This window comes from Lissotriton vulgaris, chromosome 6 (assembly GCF_964263255.1).
Source record: "Lissotriton vulgaris chromosome 6, aLisVul1.2, whole genome shotgun sequence".
NCBI lineage: Eukaryota > Metazoa > Chordata > Amphibia > Caudata > Salamandridae > Lissotriton > Lissotriton vulgaris.
The window spans coordinates 132,539,694-132,566,032 of record NC_141694.1 but is presented as its reverse complement, the minus strand read 5'-3'; the positions used below and the strand labels follow the sequence as shown (position 1 = coordinate 132,566,032).

Sequence of the window (26,339 nt, the reverse complement as noted above, 5' to 3'; positions counted from 1 at the left end):
AAAAGGACAGCTATGGATTGAAGCAAAAAAGTAGGTAAGGAAACATCCTTCATAGGGTCTGAGCATATTATTAGAATATTTCTGTTGACAATCTTTCTATGGGTTCCAAAATTAGATCTGTGCCAAGAGGAATACTATGCTTTTTAATGTGTGCCTTCATGGGACCATCGGCCCTAGTTCTGCAGGCAGTTCAGTGAGTGATCTCTCATGTAGATGGCAAGTTTGCACCTCTGACATTTTCTGTTTCATCCTGGCTAAGTTTAAGGCAATCACCCTTTCTGAGATAGTAATTAGTCAAGCACGAAGTTGTGGCACCACTGAGGTCTGGAACGCGAAGATGATGGGTGTGATTGATTTAATCCTACAGCCTTATGTATTACCATAAATAAGACTGACGTGCAGCCAAGAAATTAGATGAATACTATCTGTCAATGGTGAGCATTGTATTAGAAATATATCACTTTGGTAGGAAAGTTCAATCAGCGGGAGAAAGCGTGGAAAGAAATATTACTGCTTTTAAGGAAAGAGGAGCAGTTACATGATCGGTTTACGCTCAACTGCAGACATGCCAAACTGAGAGAAGAACTGTGGTTACTAGTAATTCCACTCTCAGCAACACAATGGTACTAAGGAAGTGTGTGGAGCAGACCGGAGTTGGAAGGAGGTAAGCAACACAAAGAAGAATTGCATTTTATTGTATTGGTATTTCTATGTAGTGACTTGTTACCCTTGGGAAGCCCGAAGCGCTTAGTGGGTCCTGTATAAAACTTTGAAAACCAATCTAAACTTAGACAATATTTTCTCATGCAGGTTGTTAGCACCGCTACTCAGAACTCTAAACTATTTATATTTGGAGACAATGTGAAATATTTTCAGCTTTACCATCTTGAAGCTCATTCAGGTTATTTTCAGTTTTTGATACATTTCCCAATAAAAACAAACCATATATTTTAAGCCATAAAACATTTTATTTACAATGTGCAAATTAAATATTTATATGTGTTAGAGTTTGCATTGTTTATGTTTAAAAGTAAGAAAGCAATGTTTTAAAAAATATATTAGAATTCGTTGGTGAAATCTGCCATTTCCTGGAATTTTAGTAAATTTTTTTCAACTTTTATCTCTAATTTTCCAGTTCTAGTCTGCCCTTGTTGCCATCAAAGATACAGATTTGCATCCTTCCATGAGCTTTTGGAAACTATTTGGGTAAAGGACACGCCCTTTATGGCTGAAATCTTCTAGTCATCCAACTGGCAAAGCAAAGCCACTCCCCTGGTGATCCAGTGGCGCGCTGTGATCCGTGTTGGTAGGTTGATTGTTGTTACAAAGTTAGTAGAAAGGCCCACTGATGATAAAATCCCAGCTCTTTGTGGGGTCCTGTAAAGCGGACATTCATAGCATGTGTTTTTCTCATTTGAATCAACATTTCCAGTTTCGTTGATAATCTATAAAAATGAATACAAATTATTATTTGCCAGATTGATGAATCAAAACACTGATGTTAGCAGCTCTGTTCAATACTTTGGGGCGGGGCCAATAGAACCTGTTAAAAGAACGTATTCTACACATTTCAGATATTTTTGTATACAAGTAGACATTGTTGGTTTCGGAGCCATTCAGCATATTTTGATCATATAAGCTTTAAACGGGACACATGTTTATAGCCCCTGAATTATTGCAACAAATTGAGAGGTTGATTGGAAGAGGTTGAAATCTCAAATCTGTTTTTGCGGATGGCACATTAATAGGGGTCATTTTATTATACTCAATATTTTTAAATTATCTGTAGAACTTTAATTGTTTTAATTATTTTATCAAATTTAATTTATAGAGCAATAGTGAAAAGTAAGAAAGGGACTGCTTACATACATTATAATTACTGATATGTGCAGGTATGTTCAATTTCTGTTGTGGATACAGAAAAAAAGAAGTAAAAAAGTGATGCAGAGATTACTGGGAGTGAATACATTTGGAAGCAGGTTGGAAGGACAACAATGGAAGTAGGTGGCAGGCACAGATGAGGTGGTCAATTGGAGGAAACAGAATTTCAGCTTTATAAGAGCTGAGGTGGAGGCAATGAAAAGTGACTTAAGTTTGGATTGCAAACTGGAATATATGGTATTCTGAAGTTGGAGGGACAAAGTAGAGAAAGAAACAAGATCTGAGATTCCTATGTGCTGTAGCAGGGTTTCCGTTCTCCCACAGAACTGTGCATAGAGATCTAGAACCTTAGTGAGTTAGGATGATCCAAAACTCATCTCAGTGTCAGGAATCTCCTTACCTAGCTAGCTACAGTGTCTCATGGATCATTATGGAATGAACCATGTCTTAGACAAACCAGAACATGATCTTTAGAATACCTCAGGAGTCGTGGAACACATGAACACTCTTTCGTTATATAATCATTTCAAACCAAAACTGGGAGTCAAAGAACACACATGCAAGTTTGAAATATTTATTATTCAATGCAAAGTTCTCAAACGCAGTATCTTGTATAATACCAAAATGCAGATTATAAAAATCAGAGTTAGCAGCATAGTCACCAATCCATAGTAAGCAAAAGGTGCTAGCATGTTATAATGCAAAACCTATAGAATCGATATCACCTATATTTCGCGCACCCTATCGAGTATATTATTTTATATCTAAGAAGGTCTCATTCGGGCTTTAGCAGGGCGGCCCCATACCTCTCAATGTCAGTAGGAGCAGTTCACATCAACAGCTACCAGCTCTCTCCATGCGCAGCACCAAGTGTCTACGTTCATTCCGTGTAACTCTATCTTAAACCCGCGTAGAGCCCAAAAACGTTGGCATCAACATTATTTGTGTTATGTCTAATGTCTAATGTGGTGCGAGGATCAGACTTCCCAGCAACCTTGTGTTAGGTTAATCTTAGAGTGTGCAGCTCTCAGTGTGCAGACAGTTGTACCAAGTGTACGAGGCAAAGCTGATAGCATAGGAATAACATATTATTCTCAAATAAAACACCTCACCGCTTCTAGGGTGAAAGCTACAACAACAAGTACGTGTCGTGTGCAAAACTGAAGCCGAAGGCAAACCGGCTGTATAAACATGTAATACACTCATGCTAACTTAACGCAATATATGTAATGAAGTATCCATATGACACCCCCCCATTGGTCCGAGCACCGCTAATCATAAGGGAAAAGGCAATACTAAATCAGATACAAAAATTGAAAGCAAAATTCAATAATCTTGAGCTAAAATAAGCTAAAAATATGTATGAATGAATATGTATGAATGAATATGTATGAATGCCTACAGTGGCCTCAAATCTAAAAAAAATAGAACAAAAGTCTTGAACCAAAAGTCTACCGCCAGGTCCAAAAATTATGAAATGTATGACCAGGTCGCATCCTTTCAAATGTTTGTAAGAGAAAAAACCAAGGCACTTATCCGATATCCAAAGTCATGTTCACCTAGACGTTATCTCCAGCGACATCACGTGAGTGAACTTTCCATCAGCTGAACATAGTCCATCCCTCCACTCCAGCGAGGGGAAAGTTATATATCACAACAAAGCATTCCCTCCATGCGTCTCACGATTGGAAAGTATATGCAAAGAAAGTTGCAACAGCCTCCAGTATGAAATCACTGCCATCATCCGAAAATAGTTCAGCCATCCAATTTAGCAATGGGAAAGAACATACGTGCTCCTCCAGCATCGGATCCTCCTGCAATGTCAGAGGACAACTCGGTGGGTTCACCAGCTCGCTGTGTGTCAGAAAGGCATTCGCCGCTGCAGAGATCTCCCATTGGCCCAGGACTCCATTTATTGCTGCTAAGGCCATAACTCTCTCGCCAGAACAGATCAGCTCGTGAGCCACAACGGGACGCATTAGCTGATCAAAATCGACGTCAGGAGCAGTCCTCAAGCATAGGCATAAATCAATGGCCCAATCGAACTCGCAGCTCAGGCAGTGAAAGACAGGTTGGACACACGTGAAGTCGGTGAACCGAAATGACAATCTATAGGCCGTGCTTAATGCTGCAAGCGGCAATGTTCCATAGTAATTGAGCATCCGATTACGACACAGGGTCAGGAGGCGTTGAACGTCGTCTTGCGCAGGATGGGCATCCATGTTTTATGAAGAAAAACACCAACAGAAAGCCTGCGGCCACAGCCAGCAAAACAGGTAGTCCACCAAACAAACTCGAAAAAATAGTGTGGAAAAACGTGGGAATGATACCAAAAACTTTTTCAAACGTAGTCACGAGGCCACTGCTTACTAGTTTAAAAAAATGTGCAAGGCCAGTCGTTGAAGAAGCATTAAAAATCTGGTGTACCAGCTCGCAGAAATGAAATGGCAAATCAGTGTTTAAGAGCGCCTGCACCTCTGTGCGGGTGTTGGCTATGTGAAGGACATAAGTTTCCCGGGCCGAACTCAGGGTCACTTGTTTTTGAGACAAAAGGGCCCTTATTCTGCTTAAACCATTGAATTTCGCTTCCAAGGTTGGGATCCGTGGCCAGATGGAGACATCTGAAGAGCCATGCGTGGGTGGGTATAGCACGTTCTTGCAGCACACTACACGCTCTGATACAGTAACTATATAAGCCACACCAATTAATAAACCACAACATAATTCGTTGTTTAAAAGCAAATAACTCCCATTAGCTAATAATGTAAATGTGGGCACTACTGCTGGAACTGGCGTGCCTTTTAAAACACATGCTAAATTTGGGCGGTCCTGATTACAAGAACCGTGTAACTGAATGTGTCTGCATATTAATGAATGGTCAGGTGACTGTGTGCATTCCTCACCATTAAGATTAACCTCTTTTCCATCTTTCAGACATCTGTATGTGTATGGTAATGACCATGCCTCATGTAGGAATGCATTGCCTAGCGGTTCATATCGTCCTATAGCAATATAACGCATACAGTTAGTAAATTTATATAAAGGGAATGGTAATGTAATTAATCCATGAATAAGCCACGTGGCAGTAGTGGTCTCAGCAACAGAGAAAGGCAAGGACTCTAGCTTTTCAATATGTAGCATAGAAAATGAAGCATCACGCATTGAAAGCATGCGCTGTTTCTCAGTAAGATTAAAAGGAGCAAAAAGGGATGAAACGTTCAATGAGGTCCAGGGAACTCGACCAGCCTTAAGAGTCTGTAGCGTCCATGCAAACTGCATCACAGAACGCAATTGATTTTGACCATGGTATAACGTGGACACTTCATCATGTACAATATCAACAACAGAAGAAACAATATTATCCAATGTGTAAATTCTGGAAGAAAGCATGTTAATACTGTTATCGACCACTGCAAGCACTTTTTCCAAATTTGCTTGATCAATAGCTCTCAGGCGCTTTGCTGCCTCAACTTGTGAAAATTTCCAAATCTCATTGTATATAGCATAAAGAAAGCGTTTAGATCTACCCCTAGCTGGGCCTTTTATAAAATCATTTAGGTCTATATTTTCATTCAACTGGGACAGATGCAGTTTAACTGCAGCCAAAGTGGAATGTTGTAACCAGTTCTGACACAATTTTCCTACTGAATAAGTAGTAACAGTGTGATCTGTTTCAAACCTGGGATCTGGCCTGACGTGTGTAAACCCTTCAGACAAACCCAAAAAACGACGTTGGCAAGCATCAGAGCTCCTCTGCCACAAGAGCCACCCCTCTGGGTCGAAATGGGAAACATTAAAGGAGGAGTTCTGCAAAAGTGCTTGTATCTCACTGATGGATAATGTAGTGAAATTACTCCAACCTGAATATTCTTCTAAATCAGGGATAGTAGGGGTATTTAATTTTTTAGATGTAGCCAATCCAAAACATGTTGTTTGGGAAATAGTTGAATTTAAAAACAACATGTGATTCGGGATGAGACATGCACGATGCAAAGCCTCAGTGCCTTGTACCTGCCAATCCTTGGTACCCCAAACCGATTTAAGGTCAATAGTATCCTTCCATAACTCATAGCCATCTACAGATAACCTTTCTAGAAAGGACTTTGAATACAGCAATTTTGTATCAGTAAGTCTGACTTTGGGCATGAATTTCTGGTTCACTTTAAAATAAAACGACTCAGGATTTGATTGATTAAAGTCTGTAAAATAAGAGTATTTTCCCAGAAACGTACTCGAGCTCCCCTGTAAAGGAGCAGGGCAATGTTCCCACTGAGTGTAATTCACAGGAACCCTCCTGGAACTTGTCTTGTGTAGGAAATGATTCCCATAATGTTGATAGCAAAACAAATCACCATAATTGACAGAATCTAAGTACAAATCCTCAGCATCAAAGGCCGCATAATATTTCAAATCAGAGAACAATGCTTCTACAGCCTGAAGATCCCAGTCATCAGAACGAACATTTTGCTTAATCACATCTCCCATGTTTACTCTAAGCACATTAGGAACATTAATAACTTCTGTGGGGCCATGTATCTGAAACCTAACCGCATCCCACACAATCCCATCAAGGACTGGCCAAGCAGTAATCTGTACTGAATGTAAGTCTCTCTTTAGTCTGTGTACTGAATGTGAGGAGGACAGAGGGGCCAATGTTCCATTAAGGTACCGAATTCCTGTTCTTTCTATCACATAATGGCCTTCGATCAAGCGGAAAAAATAAAACACAAAACCAATTGACATAAAAAGATAAAATGAAAATAGTATCAGCCAAACGTACGTCCAAGGTGGAATTAGAAAATGTTTTTTAAACAACGTGGCATATTTTGCAATAGTCGATGGTTTCTTTGAAAGTTCCGAATCAGAGTCAAAAGAGAATCTGGACTGGTTAGCCAAACGGGCATGTAGGTCGGACATAGATAAATCAGCAGGATCTGCATAGGTCAGCTCATCAATGTTAGCAAGAGGAATAGTATTTAATAAAGGATTGGATAAAGCAGGCATCTCGAGGGACACCTCCTGATCTGTGCCAGATGTAATAGCCAGCACAGAGTTCCTCACCATGGAAGGACAGGATGCAGCCGGTGTCATGCTATGAAGAATCGGCCACCCTGTGTGTCTTGACATTGTCAATAGAAATAAATCTGTTTTCTTTACGACCTGGAAGTGGTGGTAAAATGACTGTTCTTGTGCCCTTCACTCCAAGGACTCGAACCGGCGGTCGATATGAGGGACCAAACTCTTTCTTGTTATTGATCTTCTCTCGAACCAGTTCTCCAACTTGGGGTAGCCAGCCAACTACCGGGATCTGCAACGCATCATCCGATGTGGAGGGCAAGTGTTCCTTTGCAAGACTGTCTCTGGTCTTTTGTAGATCCTGTAAAACATTGCAATGTTCATCTACGTCAAAGGCCGCGGCCTGGGCCTGGCAGTCTGCACCATCAAGGTCAGGGACGTACATCTTGATACCAAAGAGCATTTCGTATGGGGTCCGCCCACCCAGAGACCTTCTAGGGAGATTATTAAGCGCACGCTGCACGCCATAGAGGTGGGTCAGCCAGTTTCTACCAGTGCCTATAACACGGGCTGTCAAAGATTGCTTTAAGTCGCGGTTCATTCTTTCTACTACAGAATTGCCCTCAGGCCTGTAGGGGCTTGAAAACTTCACCTGTACTCCCAACGAAACCATAGCATCCTTATACGCCTTAGAGGCGAAAGCCGGACCCTGGTCCGAATGGAAAGTACCACAAGCAAAGATTCCCACAAAGACACGCAAATCCTTAATGACAGTTCGCGAATCAGCGCTTCGATGCGGCCATACCCATACAAAGCGTGTGCATGAGTCAACTGCTACTAAGATGTATTTACAAGCAGTATCCGAAGAAAAAGGACCGCAGTGATCCAAATAAACGCAACCAAGCGGTTTATTAGAGATGCACAACTGTGTCTGAGGCGGACGCGCAGCAGTAGAAGGCTTAATCTGCTGACAAATGTCACACATAAGGACATAATCGCGCGTCTGTTTGTACAGTCCCCGCCACCAGAACCTCTGTTGTAGCTGAGATACAGTGGCTGAGACGCCCGCATGCGCAGACGCCACACCTTCATGAGCCGCTGTAATCAGAGAAGCTCTGCGATCCGAGTTGGGAACTAAACGCTCTCCAACTTCAGGAATTTTCACATAAGGAACCTTATCGGGACTTAAGTGGTATGTGTACTTCGAAGGGAACCCCGCAGGATATTTACCTCCCCTCGCTGTGGCAGCAACAGCCGCCAAGATGTCATCATCTATTTTGCTTTTGGACCTCGTGACCGCTGCAACTAAGTATTTTGATACCGCTGACTTCGCTGCTTCATCAGCAAGCGAATTGCCAACAGCGTGGACTCCCACGCGCTGGTGGCCGAGAGTATGAATCACAAACACGAGCGGCAGTTTCTCTTTAAGTTCCGCCACTCGGACCCAGATCATTTTATGTTTTATTGTGCTACCCTTGGAATCACGAAAATCATTCTGAATCCAAAAGAACAAGTTCTCATTGTAAGACTGGACACAGTAGTAAGAATCACTTACTATTAAAGTCGTCACACAAGGATCAGCGTACTCCAATGCAAGCATAAGAGCACGAAGCTCTGCCAACTGTGCGGTGCAGTCCCCTAGCGTTTGTGTGTGCACCACACTGGACTTGAACTCATCGTTCACCATGGCACCGACCACAATGGCGCAAGCGGAAACGTAGGCATGTTTAGAGCCATGCGCAACCTGCGCCGAACCATCCGTGTAAACGATACAGTGGAAATCCTCCAACGGTCTCATTGCTAAAGGAGCAGGATGAACAAATTCATACTGTAAATACTCCTGCGACCGTAAAGCGGCGTCAAAAATAAACGTGACATCCTGAGATGTCAAGGATGTAGCCCACTGAATCCACCGAGGGTGCAAAGCTTTAGAATTTGGTACACTGGCTTTCGTGACCGCCTCCAAGGCTGGACACGGGGTGACAACCAACATGCGCTTTCCCTGCGACAGGGCACGTTCCTTAAGAATTGCCATCTGTACAGCTGTTAAAACTTTCTCCACAGTGGAAAAACGCAGTTCAGCCGAAGTGTACAAGTGTGACTTGTAAGCAATAGGTACTGTATCCCCTTCATTAAAAGTCAGGTACGTGAAACCCACCGTCCCAGGGATAATTCTTATCACCAGGTTGGTCTGGTTATCACGAGTCTGTAAGTAGTCAGAAGCTAGCATATCAGCCTGCAAGGACTGCAGAATGGCTGAATGCTCAGGCAGCCAGCATGATTTGGAAAAAGATGGTTGTACCAAGGCATATAAAGGCTTGATACGCTGGGCATATTCCGGAATGTATGTCCTCCCGAAATTTAAAAAACCCAGCAAAGACTGTAATTTTTTCAGCGTTGTCGGAGAGCGCAACTGCGCGCACTTCTCCAGGAACTGAGGAGCCAACCCCTTTCCTTCATGGTTAAGTTCATAACCTAGAAACAACACTGTGTACTCCGCAATGTGCGATTTTGCAAAGTTAAACTTGTAACCCATGTCTGCAAAGTTACAAATTATGCTGTTTACTCGACACAGATGCACCCAAAGCTCGTCGTCTGTGAGATAAATATCATCCACATATGAACATGCAACTGGATCGAAACTCTCTAAAAGAGAGACTATGCGGGCGGAAAACACTCCCGGACTATTCTTATATCCCATTGGGAGTCGATTAAACTTTTTTTGTACGCCGCCGCATGTAAAACTGGTCCATTGGGAACTCAGACCATCTAATCTATGTGCATAAAAACCATTGGAAATGTCAAGCGTGGTTTTGAACCGTTTACGCTCAAGACTATTCACTAGGGCAGAGCCGTGAGTATTCTGTACTGCACAGTTACGGCAATGCGAGTTCAAATGCCGGTAATCCAAAACCAGACGATATGATCCGTCCGGCTTGTTAACAGTAAAAAGGGGATTATTCATCGGTGACACACACATTTCAATTACACCTTGATATTCCAATTGTTCAAGGATAGCCGCGACCGAAGCCTTAGCTTCACGCCGTATGGGATATTGGGGTTGTGGCTGCGGCTGTGACCGTAACGGAATCTCATGGCTCGGGGACAATTTATCCCAGCCACACTGATTCCGGTACACAGCCGGCGCAAGCGCCAGAGCCCACTCTTCTGCAAAATGCAGAGCTTCCATTCTTGGCACAGTGTGCGCGAAACTAGGGAGGATTACCTCCTCCCCTCGCGGAGCTGCGAGAACAAAAGGTGGGGGCCAGTCAGCCTCCGAAAGCAAAATGTCATACGTATCCGAAAGATTTTCCCAAAATACCCCTTTTACAGTTCGCTGCATGTCACCTTCAATTAACAGGACAATTTCAAAAAGTCTTTCAGGGGGAGCAACATGTGTATCAGCTGTTTCAATCACAATAAAAGTCTCAGTCGCTGTCACCTTCAACAGTGGACGGAGGGCCTCTCTCACTATGGTAATCTCCGCCGCGCTGTCCAGCAAGGTCAGAGCCCACGTCAGATTCCGAAGTCGCGTTCTCACTATCTGGGGCATATCGATGCGCCGTTAAGGCAGCGACTTTCTTCTTGGCAAACTGCGGTCTCTTTGGCGTAGAGTCGTCCCGCTGATCCCCTTCACTTCGTGTGCGGGGCTGGCCACGTCCTTGCTGGCCACCCCTGCCCCTGCCGCCCCCTCCACCACCGGTTGACGGAGCCGATGAGTCCTGAAAGGAACGAGGAGAGCGTTGGTCAGATGCCTGATATCTTTCAGGCGATTTAATCGTAGCGCGATCGCGCAATTCATAAACTCGCTCTGACTGCGCAGGTTGTGAAGGCGCCGGACTCGAAACCTGTGTCTGCTGTTGTTGTTGCTTACCCTGATTCTGCTTTTTAGGCCAATTTTGTTTTTTGGACTTGGGCTGTCCACCTGTTTCCGAAGACTGTCCCTGGGGCTGCTTTCTTTCTTTTTCAAGAAAAACCTTTGCACCCTTAGAATTGCGGCCAACCGTTTTATAAGCCGCCACAATAATTTTTGCCAGCTGACGGGGTTTCTCGGCATCGGGAATTAACGCCAGACCATTGGCCACCTGAAAGTTCACAGCATCCCCTTTTACATTGGCAAGGATAATACCGCAAACTGTCTCAAATGAACCGTTCAGGCGCATACCCAACTCAACCGCCGACTCAGGTCCGTGATCATCTTGAACACGTTTGAGGATCGCAGACAGGTTCGACACTGTCGGTGTGCCAAAGCACCTCGAGTAAACCGCTGCAAAAGTCTTACCCCATGTTTCGCAGTCAGCAAGTTCAGGGGCTAAATCCTTCGGTAAACTAAGCGTAAGAATCCGGTGTTTTTCACCCGGAGTCGTATTAGGAAACACAGCCTCCAGCTGGTCGAATTTCTCGGCAAGCCAGTAAGGAAAATCATCCTTATTATCTGGCTTTCTGCCCATTACGGAATTCACCATGACAGGACTGATTTTCAAACCAGCCTGTTCCGCTCGAAGCTGCGCACCTGCGGGGGCAGCGCCATGTATATTACGACCAATGTAATGAACAAGCGCTCTAATCACGTCAACCGCGACATCATGCAGACGTCGCAAATCAACCACATTACAAGTGGCGCGATTAGGATGAGGAGTAAATCCGCCCAAGGCGGGCCAGGCTGTGCCCGGAATGGACAACGGACCTAACCTCGGAGCCGTTAAAGAGTGGGGTAGGACGCCACCAAACCAAACTCCGTGCTGCCAAGCATCGATAGGTACTTCCAGTGCTCTGTACGGAGCATAAGCCGCCGGAACAGCCGAGGCAGTGTACGAGTGGTAGACGCCCGAATTAGCGTTTACTTCCGGAAACGTCACCCAGGAATAAAACAATTCGTACGGGTACGCATGTTCCGCACTCACCACTAGAACCACAGCCAAACCTTCCGCAGGGACATTATATGCCCTCAAGTGGTCGCGAACCGCGACGCGGCTATGCTGCGCTATTTCCACGGCCATGGTAGCACCGGAAGTGAAAAAGGACAAAGAACACTTTGTAGCACAACTGGGTAGTAATTCAAAGAAACCGTTTAAAGTAGAATTCAAGCTTGAAAAGACCTATTTCAAAAATAGGTAGGTTTTTCCGACACCACCGTTTACCGGAAACGGGAATGAAGGTGTTAAGGTTTGAATGATATACTACTCGAGTGTCATGAAATACGGCCAACCAATCCGTTGGGCGCCATGTAGCAGGGTTTCCGTTCTCCCACAGAACTGTGCATAGAGATCTAGAACCTTAGTGAGTTAGGATGATCCAAAACTCATCTCAGTGTCAGGAATCTCCTTACCTAGCTAGCTACAGTGTCTCATGGATCATTATGGAATGAACCATGTCTTAGACAAACCAGAACATGATCTTTAGAATACCTCAGGAGTCGTGGAACACATGAACACTCTTTCGTTATATAATCATTTCAAACCAAAACTGGGAGTCAAAGAACACACATGCAAGTTTGAAATATTTATTATTCAATGCAAAGTTCTCAAACGCAGTATCTTGTATAATACCAAAATGCAGATTATAAAAATCAGAGTTAGCAGCATAGTCACTAATCCATAGTAAGCAAAAGGTGCTAGCATGTTATAATGCAAAACCTATAGAATCGATATCACCTATATTTCGCGCACCCTATCGAGTATATTATTTTATATCTAAGAAGGTCTCATTCGGGCTTTAGCAGGGCGGCCCCATACCTCTCAATGTCAGTAGGAGCAGTTCACATCAACAGCTACCAGCTCTCTCCATGCGCAGCACCAAGTGTCTACGTTCATTCCGTGTAACTCTATCTTAAACCCGCGTAGAGCCCAAAAACGTTGGCATCAACATTATTTGTATTATGTCTAATGTCTAATGTGGTGCGAGGATCAGACTTCCCAGCAACCTTGTGTTAGGTTAATCTTAGAGTGTGCAGCTCTCAGTGTGCAGACAGTTGTACCAAGTGTACGAGGCAAAGCTGATAGCATAGGAATAACATATTATTCTCAAATAAAACACCTCACCGCTTCTAGGGTGAAAGCTACAACAACAAGTACGTGTCGTGTGCAAAACTGAAGCCGAAGGCAAACCGGCTGTATAAACATGTAATACACTCATGCTAACTTAACGCAATATATGTAATGAAGTATCCATATGACAGTGCAACAGAAGAAACGTGACAGGAGAGATCATGAAATGGGAAAAAAGAAGGCCCATTAGTTGTGTGAATAAACACTGATAGGGACCCAAGAACAGAACCTCGAGGAACACAATAAAAGACAGAAGAGTGAGAAGACATTAACAAGCTGAACAAACAGAGTAAATGTAGCTAGAAAGATGGGAGAAAAGGGAAGACAATTCAGAGCTTGTAATTCCAGGAGGGATGAGGACAAAATTGCTGAGAATATTAAACAGTTCCAATAAGACACTGAGAGGCAAACAGAAATATAAAAAATGTATAGCATCTTTTCCAGAGAATATAAGACCTCCAAGTATTCTTTAGAGGGTGGAAAAGAAAAGGGACAAACATTAGAAATACAAATCGGTCTTGATTGCCTTTACATACAAGCAAGACAGACTGATATTGCCAATGCTTGTTTATTGTAGTCTTCAATGTCTGTCAAAATTATTATTATTATTATTTTTTTTAATCTTTTTATTAACATCAAAGTTAAACAAGGCAATTGGCATGATCAAGCAGGGGTGATTCACATGTGCAGTGCAGAAGTCATAGTACATAAATAGTGTCAACATTACAAATGCTTCGAAGGCAGGTTTACACAGTTCGGCTACATTGCACTGGGGTCATCAATCGGGGCAGTTGGGGGGGGGATCGCAGATGGTGCCTCTGTATTCATTCCAGTTAGACCATATTTCTATCCACTTCTTTGGGCACCCCCTTGCCATGTACACCGTTTTCTCTTGGAGTATGCACCAATCCATGTCAGTTTTCCAAAGACTCACTCTAGGGGATCCAACCGCCCCCCACAGCGTAGCCTCATAGCATATCCTATAGTAACCCATATCTTCCCCTGGGGCGGCAGGTCCGGCAGGCTCCCACACGTTTAGTATGCATCTCTTAGCCTCTAGTCTTAGGTCAGCTCCCCATACTTCCTGCATACAGCGGGTCACCCGGACGCAGTAGTTCCTCAGTAGAGGACATTCCCACAATACATGGAAGAGTCTGTCAAAATTAATGTTATATCTTCCACATTTCTGCTGTCATTTTTTTGGTGACCACTAATTGGCAGTAAACCAATGTAGTTTACCTTTGACTCTGTGTTTTTAGATGTTATATTTTGTTGGAGCTGGATGAATGATGAATCTATCAACAGAGAAATCAGAAAGGGAGGAACCAACAACCAGGAGCAAGACAACTGAGACTAACATGAAAGTCATTTAATCTTAAGCAAGCATTGGTTCTGTGGAGTATTCTATATAATGTTGTCTCCTGAAAGACAGCACAGCTGTCTGTAACAACACCGCAAAAAAGGCATCATCAAATCAATGAGAAACAGTGAGAGGACGAGAAAGAAAAATAAAAGGGTGAAACAACTGGAAACAACCGGAGAAGATGAAGAGAGAATGCATCAGAGAACTGGAGTCCTCTGCTAAAATCTTACTGTGGAAAATTTTACAAGGGTTTGAAAAACCAGAAAATGGACTAAGCAAGCCTCTGCTCCACAGCACAAGAATTGAGAAAAGCTATGCTTTTCTAGACTACAAAATATAATAAAAGTGTGAACTTTCAGTCTGCAGTGTACAGTGTACACTGTACATTTCACAGATTGAAGTAAATCCTTTGTCTTGTGATAACAGTGTTGCTTTGCCAAAGCATTAACTGGTTAGTGAAACATGCAGCCTACAACAGGCCTGGATTCTGTCCGTTTCCCTTGCTGTGTTCATAATATCACCTTATCCATAGTTATTACCTCCGGTTGGCTTACTTTGTTCTAAAATTGAGATCATCCTGTGTCGTCACCTAGCACTTCTAGAAAATAACCCATCCTGTACAGTAATTAAACATATTAATTCATGATCTAGATGAGGCAAAACCAGAGGGATTGAAGAAGCCATGGAAAGCGGTAACATGATTGTCTACCCTAGGTGCAAGGGTGCAAGATCTAGCCTAGATAATTAGCAGAGCCAATGATTATGCAAATTAATTGCCCAGAGGTTCACTGTCTGCCCATTTATCTTAACAGGAAATGTTGAAAAATGTCAGATGGATCCAACCCACGTGGAATCGTATTGATATCTCAGATTCAGACGATAACTCTTAGAAATATAGTATTTTTACCTTTTTACTCTTTTTATTAGGTTTTATCTAGATTGTAAACAAACAAAACCTTTTTACAAATGTTTAAAGCTTTGAATTTAAGAAGTGACCTTTGATATGTAGTTATCCTGATTTAACTGTGATTTATACTTGAAAACCCCCTAACTTCTGCATGTTTAGATAGCTTGCGAGTCACAAAACAAGAAGTGTCTAAGCTAAGCATACTGAGGTCACATCTATGTGTGAGAAAATTATACAAGTAAGCACAATATATTCAAACATAAGCCACCCCTGCATTTGTAGAATAATCTATTCCCAAGGATAATTATGGAAACACCCAGAGTCGTAACTGAGAGGGTATTCAAAATATTTGCATATGCATTACCCACATTTTCTGGGCATTTCATTTGCATCTTAAAGCAAATAAAGTGGTGAAAAAAGCTTATAAATTGCTAACAACATAAAGACGTTAAAAGGAATCTCAAATACCAAATGAAAACGAAACATAGTCAAAATCTTCTTTCTTAAGCCTCCTAAAATAACTTCTGTTTAACTCGTGTACTTTATGTTAAACCTTCATAAATTGCACACAACATTTATCTTTAGTAGTTAGTTGGTTCAACTGCTTACGTAAATGCTATAGACACTAAAGATACATTCTCATGGCTTCAGCATGGCAAAAATGACTGCTCCAAAATTGGATGTTCACAAGTTTTTGACTAGTCTCAAAACAGCCATTAAGTGGAGAAGCACAATGTCAAAATGTATTCTTCTAACATGGTTCCTTTTTTTTTTTTTTTAACTGTTTATTTGCAGGATAGTAAAATTGCACAATCGTTACAGTACATGCAGTCACTTGTCTTACATCCCATTGAAATACATCAGTTGTACCGTACTCGCTCATATTGCCTTTTCCTATTTTCAACCTGTTACACTATTCCCAACTCAACCCCCCAACCCCCCCCTCCCAATATCCCTCCCCCGGCACTCCTATTCAGGCATAGTATGGGTTCAGACATGTCGGTACAGTATGTACCCTATTCCTTGTTAATCCACCCCTTTGTCGCTATGCCATGAAGGTCCATATAAAGGGCATCACAGCCCAATTTGAGTTCTTCCTGTGCAGTGCACCTGTGTCCTTGTGTGGGTCACTGTCACTTGACATTCGGGTACTCAGGGGAATCCAATGAAGCGGTGACTCCCAAAGCAATCAGCTCCTTTCAATCACTCAAGGACGACCCCACAGAGGTAGCATCCTCATCCAACAGTTCAAAAGATAACATAATAGTGTTCCATTCGAGGGATATAGGAATCCTTCTCAAGCCTTTACGCTCCTCGGTCTGTATTGCCATTCCCTCCGCCTTGCCCCACCTCACCACCTCCGCCTTCCACATCTCCGGGTCAGGGGGCCTGCTCGACTTCCACCTCATAGTAATGGTACGTTTTGCCAGTAGCATTGCTAGGTCAACAAACCTTGTGGCCACACTTTTCTTGCGTTCTGCAGGTCCCAGTCCCAGTAAGCTAGAGGATATAGTGTTGTGTTGTCTGTTGGGGGACACCCTGTGTAAGGCGGTGTGTACCGTTGCCCAAAAATAACCTAATTTCGGGCACTCCCATAACATGTGTATTATCCTCGCATCTTCCATGCCGCACCGGGGGCATGAATCCAGTGTGTTGGGGAACATTACGTGCAATCGGTGAGGTGTGAGGTATGCGCGGTGTAGGATCATGAGTTGGATGAATTTAAATTTTGGGTTCCGCAAGACTTTCCTGGGGAATGCAAGGGCCCGCTCCCACTCTTTATCTCGAAACACTCGACCTGCATCCCTCTCCCACGCCTCGCGCAGTGGCTGCAATGACACCGCCCTCCCTTCACGTATACCACTTGTAATCCATTTTGTTAAATGGCTCCCTGTACCCATCAGGTATTGCATCGTGTGCAGTGGATTTGTATTTGGTTCTATGCCGTCCGGTGCCCAGTGCCGTGTGATGTAGTCGCGCACCCCTGCATGTAGTAAGAACATTCCCCCAGGCGTATGGTGCACCGTGCAAAAGTCCTCACAGGACATCATATGTCCCTCACTAAATAGGTCGCCCACCTGTGCTACCCCGGCATCAGTCCACGTAGCGAGTGCCCTGGTAGACAATACGCTTGTCCCCAGCGGGATCCCCAGCAGTGGTATCGTTGGGGCATAGGAAGAGGCCGGGGACGAGTATCGTACGGCCCGCCTCCAGCAGGTAATGGCCAACTTGAGCAGGGGGGGAGATTGCCCAGGGATCGCAGCGTTAGGCAGCAACAGGGTGTGTATGACTCCTCTCTCCCTATCCGCTTCGGACATGCCTATTTCGTGCAGGTTGCGACCCGCTAGCCAATAGGCCAGCCATTGTAATTGGCATGCGTAGTAATATGCCAGGAAGTCCGGGACTCCCATCCCGCCAGCCGTTGTAGGCAGCTGTAGTTTCGCCAGGCTTATGCGCCGTCTGCCCCGTCCCCAGACCAGCTCCGTTAGCATGGTGTTCAAGGTTCGGAATACAGCAGCTGTCGCCAAGAAGGGCAAGTTCGTAAAGTAATAAAGAAGTCTTGGGAGCACTACCATCTTAGTGATGGCCACCCTGCCCGCCACCGATAATGGTAGCGTGGTCCAGAATTGTACCTGCGACCTCAGAGCTGCCACAGCGTGGCCCAGATTACCGTCAAGCATATCTGCCGCCGTCCTATAGATCTGTATCCCCAGGTAGCGAAAGGTTGTTTCCGCCATTTCAAAACTGTGGGGCGGAAATGGTAAGGGGGCGCTCGCGTCGAGGGCATTAAAGCAGTACCCATACGACTTAGATTCGCTTATCGTGAGGCCGGAGAGTGCACTGAAGTCTTCAAAGAGCCCAGGAATGGGGTCCAGATCACCGTGCAGGTCTCTTAAATAAAGGATGATGTCGTCGGCGTAGGCCGACACCACATGAGTTACGCCTCCCCTCGTGATGCCCCTGTGTTGCGCTCGAAGCCGAAGCTTGCACAGCAGTGGCTCTAGCGCCAGTATAAACAATAGCGGGGATAGAGGGCAACCCTGCCTCGTACCCCTCGCTATGTCCAACTGAGGCGATATGCATCTGTTCGTGCGGACCCTAGCAGTGGGATGAGTGTACAGTAATCGGATCCAATCAATAAAGCCAGCCGGGAGCCCAAACCGTGCCAGTGCTGCAAACATATAATCCCACCGGAGTGAGTCAAATGCCTGACGCAAGTCCAATGAGATACATCTAACATGGTTCCTTTTATGTTAATTGTTAGTAACATAGGTTTACAGCATAATCTTTTATCTAGTTTCAGAGCTTGAAACTAGATGATTGAGGGTAGACAGTTGGTAAGGCAATTCACATGTGTGTAATAACCATTCTTCACAAACTAAGATGTACTTCATGCTCTTTTGTAATTTATCTTAACTTCCAAGAATTAGAAAATTGTTACACATATCACATTTTTCCAGTTGCAGAGTTGCTTTTTATATCTTCAAACGTTACCGACAATTGTTGTTTCTTATTCAGTGGGATTTCTTTTTAAATGTTATGTTTTGAAGACCTTAGAGGTAAATTGTGACTTTGTAAATTTCCTTAAAATGCTGTTTTGTTTATTGTTGTATTTATTGCAATTTTTGTGAATGACAATTGAATGTATTTAATGTGTTTTATGGCTTTTATTACCGAACAGGCATTTAATTAACTTGCACAACTATAGCCTTACTGAGCAAATATCAATTTAAAAGGTAGAAGCTTTTATAAGCAACAGAATGATCAGACAACATGAAGACTAAATGATTTCAACAGAAGTATAATTAAATCAATCATCTTTCCATTTGAAGATGCCAACCAGAAATTGTGTCTCATCACAACCTCAACTTGGTTGAGACAGCACATCAATGTATCATAGATCACACAGCATTGAGCATTTATTACCTAATCCAGCATGTAAATTCAACTCCTGGATGTGTGCTTTAATGTTTGAATAATACCTTTAAAGGAGGAATTTTAGGAACACTTTATTATTATCAGTAACAGGGCAGGGTTAGTACAATATAAATTAAATGTATTGGTTTACCTGTTGTGGTACAAAGTGTATCTCTGGGAGGGGGTAAAATCTGTCTCGAAGCTCTGAATCTTCCAAAGCCTCAACTTCAGGGTTCCATCTTGCACCATCGAGATACAAACCAAAAACCAGAACACCTTCCGCAGGTGACGAAGACCCCTATTGTTAAGACAGCCAAGAAGTTAATACCTCAGTTGAAGAAACACATTTCAGAACTATAGTCACTATAGTAACATAGGGAGTTCTTGATCTCACTCCTAATTATTACAGATTTATTTGTGAACTGACTTTGGTACCATTTCTTTTTTTTAAATATATATTGCTATGCATACTTTTGAAACATTGTAAACGGTGACCAATATCAGTTCTGTGCAACAGGTGAATGACAAAAGAGTGCAGTTGTCATGCATGACATCCGATTTAGTTATCAGAAGAATCACACTTTTATGTCCATTTGGGTGACAAAGTATTTGCCCTGTCTCGCCTTGATACCGTCGTTTTGTCCATGCACCCAAATGGCATTTGTCACGATTGTCTGGACCTAATTGTCCAATTGGGAAGGAAAAGTTTAGGCAAAACATGATTCAGTTAATAGTCCAACAATCAAACAATCAAACGAAAAATAAAATGATCATCAAATCGTCATGCCTGGGTCATGCCTGCTGCCATCTCATCTAAGCTGTACTAGGCACACTGGCCTGTTCCCCTAGTGCCTCAGGGGATAAACAGCTAGGCCTGCCCCCGCTTGGTGCACTTGTGTCCTGGGAATGACTTCCTCTCCCATGTCACTGCTCGGTTTATCCTGAGCCTAGGGTGTCATGCGTCTGGGGCTGCCTTTGGTATTGAATGCTACTGCAAGACTTTCATTTTTTGAACCAACTTGGGCCATGCATCAAGTCTTTTATTAAGTGGGATACAATTTGTTCCCAGTTTGCGAGCCCCCTTGTCAGCATGTGTATCAGTAGTGTTGTCAGCCACAGTGGGTAGGTGAAATCCAGGGGATGCACATGATATTAAATTATAACCATAGTGACTCTGTGGACTCTTTGGCCTGTGTCATATTTACTGATTAATAAAAACCTTAATGGTCCCAGTGTATTGCATCAAATCTAAAGACCAGAACGTTTATTTCTTCCAAAGGACATTTATCATGAAAACAACTCGGATCAACAATTTCATGTTAGCGCCTTAACCGCGGCAGACATTCCGCCGCAGTGTGGGATGTTCCATTCAATGGGCGGGTCCGCATCGGCCAACGGACGTGCGCAGCACTACAGAGGTTGTGCTTGCGACGGCCGTTGGCCGACAGAAGCAGCAAAGGGGTTAAATCTACCTCTAGTAAACACCAAGAGATAAGCATGTTTGTCTCTGGAACCACAGCAGACAAGCAAAAAGTCAAATATTAAAGTAGCTGCTGCACTACACTTAATATTGCTATTAATTTCCTTCTGGGATGACTGTATCTAGTGGCATGTTCATGGCATGCTCATCGGATGCACGCCACAGAGTAGCACACCAAAGTGTCCTTGTTCTTATTCTTTCTTTTCCTACTCTGGGAGAACTATTGTGTTGTTCCCTGTTGTTTGTCCTGAGAGCCAACACATTATTTGCAGCACACTCAGATACCACATACCTCCTTTTACTCAGAAAGGCCACACACACACACACTAGAATACCACATGCATCTCTTCCTATTGACAAACAAGTTAAGACATAAACTAGCCTTTATTCACAAACCTAAATTCTCAACTCAAACAACAACCGCATACGTAATAGTACACCACTTGATATACACATCAATATAGTATGGTTATAATCCCACTCTGGCAATCCAAAACATCAAGGGGTGCTTACCTTGCAGCACACGTGTTGGTAAGGGAGTACATGCTCCACTGGAACACAATTATAACCCAATATCTACACATCCAAATCGTAGAGCTGTAGGTTCCTCACTCCCACAACCCATATTGCAGTCACTCGATCACCTTGCTACAAAAACTCACCCAGTTGGCCTTCATACCCCTACATGTCACAAGTAACGTGAACTCTAACTTCTGCCGGTATACCACACCAGAAATCCCTCCTCCTCCCCCCGGGACCCCCTGCCTTCCAGAAGTTTTCACCAAATCTCACCCAGATTCTCAAAAGATCCCATGCCGATATTTTAGAAGTTTACTTTGATGTCCATGGTAGAAATGGTCGTGCTGAGAGTGGCATGCTCTTTCCCTACCTGCTTCTATTCCTGAACTGGAGTCTAGCCCTGCCCTGGATTTCAACCCCACTGGTGCTCTCTGATGGCTTGTCGAGTGACCCCCTAAGATCACAGGATACTGCCTCTGACACCTCTGCTGCTTTACATGTTCCAAGGGCTGTCCTCTACAAGGCTAATGGAAATGTGGCCCACCATCATAAGCTCCTACTAAGGTGTTAGCCCATATACTAGTGTTATCTCTGGAAAGTATAGAAGAATTTGAACTTGGAGAGAACATAATTATGGCGGTCCAACAACATAATCAAGGCGATACACTAATCCAAAGGCCAAAGTATTAGTTACCCAGGAACTCACTCAAGAGCTCAGTATAAAACATGATACTAGGAACGAATGACTGATGGCTCCCCTATTATTATTCCCATGCAAAGAGGGTATACCTTGTATGTTGAAAGAGATGCATAACATTGAGCCATACCTTTAGAATGAATACGAAATAAGTTGACACTAAAAGCGATTGATCTGATGGTGCTTACATCTGAAGTCTAGTATTCCTTGTCTTAACCATCTAACCAGCTAGTTCGGCTAAGTTTTTGGCTCTGAAGTTAATGAAGGGAAATCAGAAACAATTGTATGAAACAGTAAATATCATTCTACCAGGTTAAAAGAAAGATTTGCTATCTTGGCGTGACCGTTGCTTCAAACTTGGAGTGCCTCATTCCTGAAACATTTGCTAAAATGACTTAGAAATGCAGATCCCCTTTGAAAAATTAGGTCAAGAAGCATTTACCACTGACTAAATAAATCTGATTAATATAACCACTGTTAAACCTGACACAACCACCCTTCCCAAATTTGCTTTAGTTTTGGTGACATACCTCCTGCAAATCCCCCAAAAAACGAAATGGAGGGGGCGTGGTCAAGATGGCGGGCTGAGAGGACGCACTTGCCGAGAGCTCCCGAGCCCCTGGAAACCCTGCACCACTTACATCCGCTGATCCCCCCCGGATCGAGCAGTAAGCACACCTGGTGAGCCCCGTGGTGGTGTGGAGCAGTCGGCGAGCCCCGGGTGTCCCGCCACGGTGGTGATTCCGCCCGGATACCGACTGAGACGGCGCCCGCTGATCGACTTGTGGGAAGCCCGAGAGCTGCGAGACCTTCAGGCTTGGGGTCCCGGCGGCGTGATCCAGCGACTGCGAGCTGCCTGCCGGAGTACCTGCGCTGCAGCGACCGAGTGGGTGCCGAGGCGGCCTTCGCCGGCGGAGCGGAGCCGAGCGTAGAAAGGCGAAGGAGGCGTAGCCGGCCTACGACTACTAGGCAAGGCCGGGGCTCCAGAACGCCTGCTCCGCGTGGCTGCTCCGGCCCACCCCTGGCCATGGCGGAGTAGAGTCGTGCCTCCGGAGTATTTGCACATCCAGGCGAGCCGGCCCTAGTTGCCTCTTGCCCTGCGGGCCTGCCCTTCGACTGTGTGTGTCGCATTTGGATCCGTGACGAAGGTAGGCCTCGTTCCCTGGGCGTTGGCCCCATTGACTGTAATGGGCGGCCATTTTGGAGACCTCGGACCGGCCGCCCGTCCTTGATCGGGGCCTCTGCGCAGCAGTGCTTTCTGATCGTCGACTGAGTGCCCGGCCGGCTTCCGCTGCTCGGCTGCCCGGACCTTAGGCGCCTCTTCACCAAGCTGCGGCCATCGGCGACTCCCGCCCGCCAAGATGTCGAATGCCAGGGGTCAGAGGAGAGGCGACCGTACTTTGCCGGACATTTTGGGACGTGGTGCCCTGCGCAGCGGGGGGAGCCAGGCCGTCCCGAGCTCCCCGGCCCATTCCAGAGGCGCTGACGGCGGAGAGCCCCCAGTGACTCGATCGTTCCTGGAGTCGCTGTTTAGCTCCTTGAGGGAGGACTTTCAGACTTTGAAGCAAGAGGTGGCCGGAGAGGTCCGGGAAGTACGGAGAGAAGTGGACTCCCTGGGGGAGCGAGTTAACACTGTGGAGGAGGCTGGTCATTCCAGAGATGAAGAGATCACCCACCTGCAGCAGGAGGTCTTGCGGCTGCGGGAGCAACAGATTGAGCTACAGGCCCACGCCGAAGACCTCGAAAACCGGTCCAGGCGGAACAATATTAGGGTCCGGGGCGTCCCGTCCAACGAGGAGGGTGACGACGTGACCGCCTACCTGGAGGCCCTCTTCCGCGCAATCTTGGGGGAGTCAGAGGACTTTCAAGTCCGTATCGACAGGGCGCACAGGGTGGGCCACCCTCGCAGAGCCTCGGAGCCCCCCCCGGACATTTTGGCCTTTCTGCCAGACTTCCCATTGAAGGAGCGGATTCTCCGCGAGGCGCGGAGGCAGCAGCCTTTCCGCTTCAGAGATCACCCGGTGGCTCTCTATCAGGACTTATTCACGGTCACGCTGCAGAAGAGGAAATCTTTTAAAATTGCCACGGACTTCCTTCGGGAGCATGAAACGCAGTATTCTTGGGGGCACCCCTTCCGCTTGATCTTCCGGTGGAACGGGACATTGCACCAGCTCTGGTCCCTCCAGGATGTCTGCGCAGTATTGGGAATCACGGCTTCGGATGCAGACACCCCGGCGCTGCGCCGCAGGCGAAGCACTCGAGACGGCTGGCAGCAGATCGGGGAGAGGCGCTCCCCTCCACCGGAGCGGCCTGACTCGCCCACGATTCGGGCGGACATGTCGAGCGCTATCCAGGAGGCCTCCAGAGCAACGGCGAACAGTGATGTGGCCTTGACGGCCTGAACTTACTCCGGGGGGAGTCTACATTAGCCTTTCATCACTGCAGGTGCGAGGGTTCTGGGGGTAGTGGGGGACGGGGGTGCTGGTGGTGGTGGCTGGACGTCCACTCAATCGACTTTCCACAGCCTTGTCCGATAAGGACCGGACAGGGACAATGACTTTTTTGAATGGCTTGAGAAGCGGGGGGTGGGAAGGGGAGTTGCAGGGGAATGTTTCGAGTTGGGGGTTTGTTGGGGGGATGGGAGTTGGGGGCAGTGTGGAGCTGGGCGTGCGAAGTTCTGGGGGAAGGGGGGGGTCCATTTAGTTGGGGGGTTTTGGGGTTCGGGGACTGTACTGTGCCGTGGGGATGTTTGCTTTCGCTGTGTGCTGAGGTTTTTTGTGGTGGCCTCTGTGTTTCGCCCGCTGGGCCTTGCCCACCTTCATGTGCGTTTCTGGGGTCCCCCTCCTTGATGGCTCTTAAAGTTGTTACTCTGAATGTGAAGGGGCTGAATAACCCGGTTAAAAGGCGGGCCGTCCTGTCTCTGTTGGAGAACTCTCAGGCCGACATCTGCCTACTGCAGGAGACCCATCTGCTGGCCAAGGATTGTCCCAGAATGCGTACCCCCAAGTTCCCCACGCAGCTCTTTTCCTCCAGTGCTTCTAAAACGGCAGGTGTGGCGCTCTTGTTCTCTAGGGGGTTCAGAGGGGAGGTTTTGCAGAAGGTAGCGGAACAGAAGGGGAGGCTTCAATCATATAGGATCAAGGTGGGGGGCTTGGTGATGACTGTAGGCTCTATATACGGCCCCAATGACCACCAGGACCAATTTTTGCACAGGGCATTGGAAGACGTGGCATCCACCTCTGACAGGCACATAGTGCTAGGGGGAGATTTGAATTTGGTCTTTGATGCGGCTCTGGACAGGTCTGTGCAACGGCGCCACCCGTTGGGAGAGCTTTCGGGCTCGGTTCGTACCCAACTGGAGGAGCTCGATATGCACGACATGTGGCGCCGCCTCCACCCCGCGACCCGCGCGTATTCCTATTTCTCTCATGCGCACAAGTCCTACGCGAGACTGGATCATCTCCTAGTGACGGGCCCGATGTTCGCACTAGCCTCGACTGCCGACATGGGGGTCCTCTCTCTCTCCGACCAGCGCCGGTGGAGGGTACCTTCAGTCTACCCCCGGTGGCTCGTCCGAGAGGGGTCTGGCGTCTCCGGGACACGCTGCTGCACAGGCGTTCGACGGTGCAACAGATCCGCGCGGCCATAACGGACTTCCAGCGGGTAAACGACAACAACGACACCTCCCGCGCGACGCAATGGGCTGCCCTGAAGGCTGTGCTCCGGGGCGAATTTATCGCTATCTCCTCGGCGGAGAACAAGGATCGCCAGCTCAAGAGGGACGAGCTTACTCGGCAGGTGCGGGAGCTGGAACAGGTACATCACAGAACGGGCGCCCCCAGAGTCTGGAGGCAACTGAAGGCCGCCAGGAAACTCTTGTCTGCTCTTGACACAGACCGGGCGGAGTACGCGGTGCTTCGCTTGAAGCACAAGTATTACACCGGGGGAGACAGGTGCGGCCGTCTCTTGGCGCACAAGCTCAGGGTGCAACATCAGCAGCACCGGGTGAAAGAGCTGGTTACTCCTACCAGAGGGTCAGTCACGGAGGACGAGCAGATCGCGGACGTTTTCCGTAACTTCTACGCTGATCTCTACACTGGCGAGGCCCCCTCCGCCCGGGCGGAGGCGGACTATCTGGAATCGGTGTCGCTCCCGTCGTTGACGCCGGATCAGGCCCAGTATCTGGAGCGGGAGATTCGGATCGAGGAGGTGGTTACGGCGATCTCCCGGCTTAAGACGGGTAAAGCCCCGGGACCGGATGGCTTCATCCCTCTTTTCTATAAGACCTTCTGTCAGGAACTTGCGCCTCTGTTGACACGCCACTTCAATACGTTTTCGGAACCGGGTGCCATCCCCCCCGAATTTCTCCGGGCCACGGTCTCCGCGATCCCGAAACCGGGCAAGGACCGGACTGCCTGCGGGTCCTACCGCCCTATCTCGCTACTGAACACGGACCTGAAGGTTTTCACTAGCATACTGGCAGCACGTCTGGCACTTCATCTCCCGGGCAT

At 46.1% G+C, this 26,339-nt stretch overlaps 1 protein-coding gene across 1 annotated transcript in view; it reads right to left on the bottom strand.

Annotated features, from left to right (window-relative positions):
- Positions 1 to 952: 952 nt before the first annotated feature.
- The window catches only part of DNAH14 (dynein axonemal heavy chain 14), a 1,270,113-nt gene continuing 1,244,726 nt past the window's right edge, over positions 953 to 26,339 (bottom strand). Inside the window, exons 85-86 of the mRNA XM_086926153.1 lie at positions 19,284 to 19,430; positions 953 to 1,445 (exon numbers count right to left, since the gene is read on the bottom strand). Of these exons, the coding sequence (XP_086782279.1) occupies positions 1,239 to 1,445; positions 19,284 to 19,430 (354 nt within the window). The 3' untranslated portion in view covers positions 953 to 1,238. The remainder of the gene's footprint in view (positions 1,446 to 19,283; positions 19,431 to 26,339) is intronic.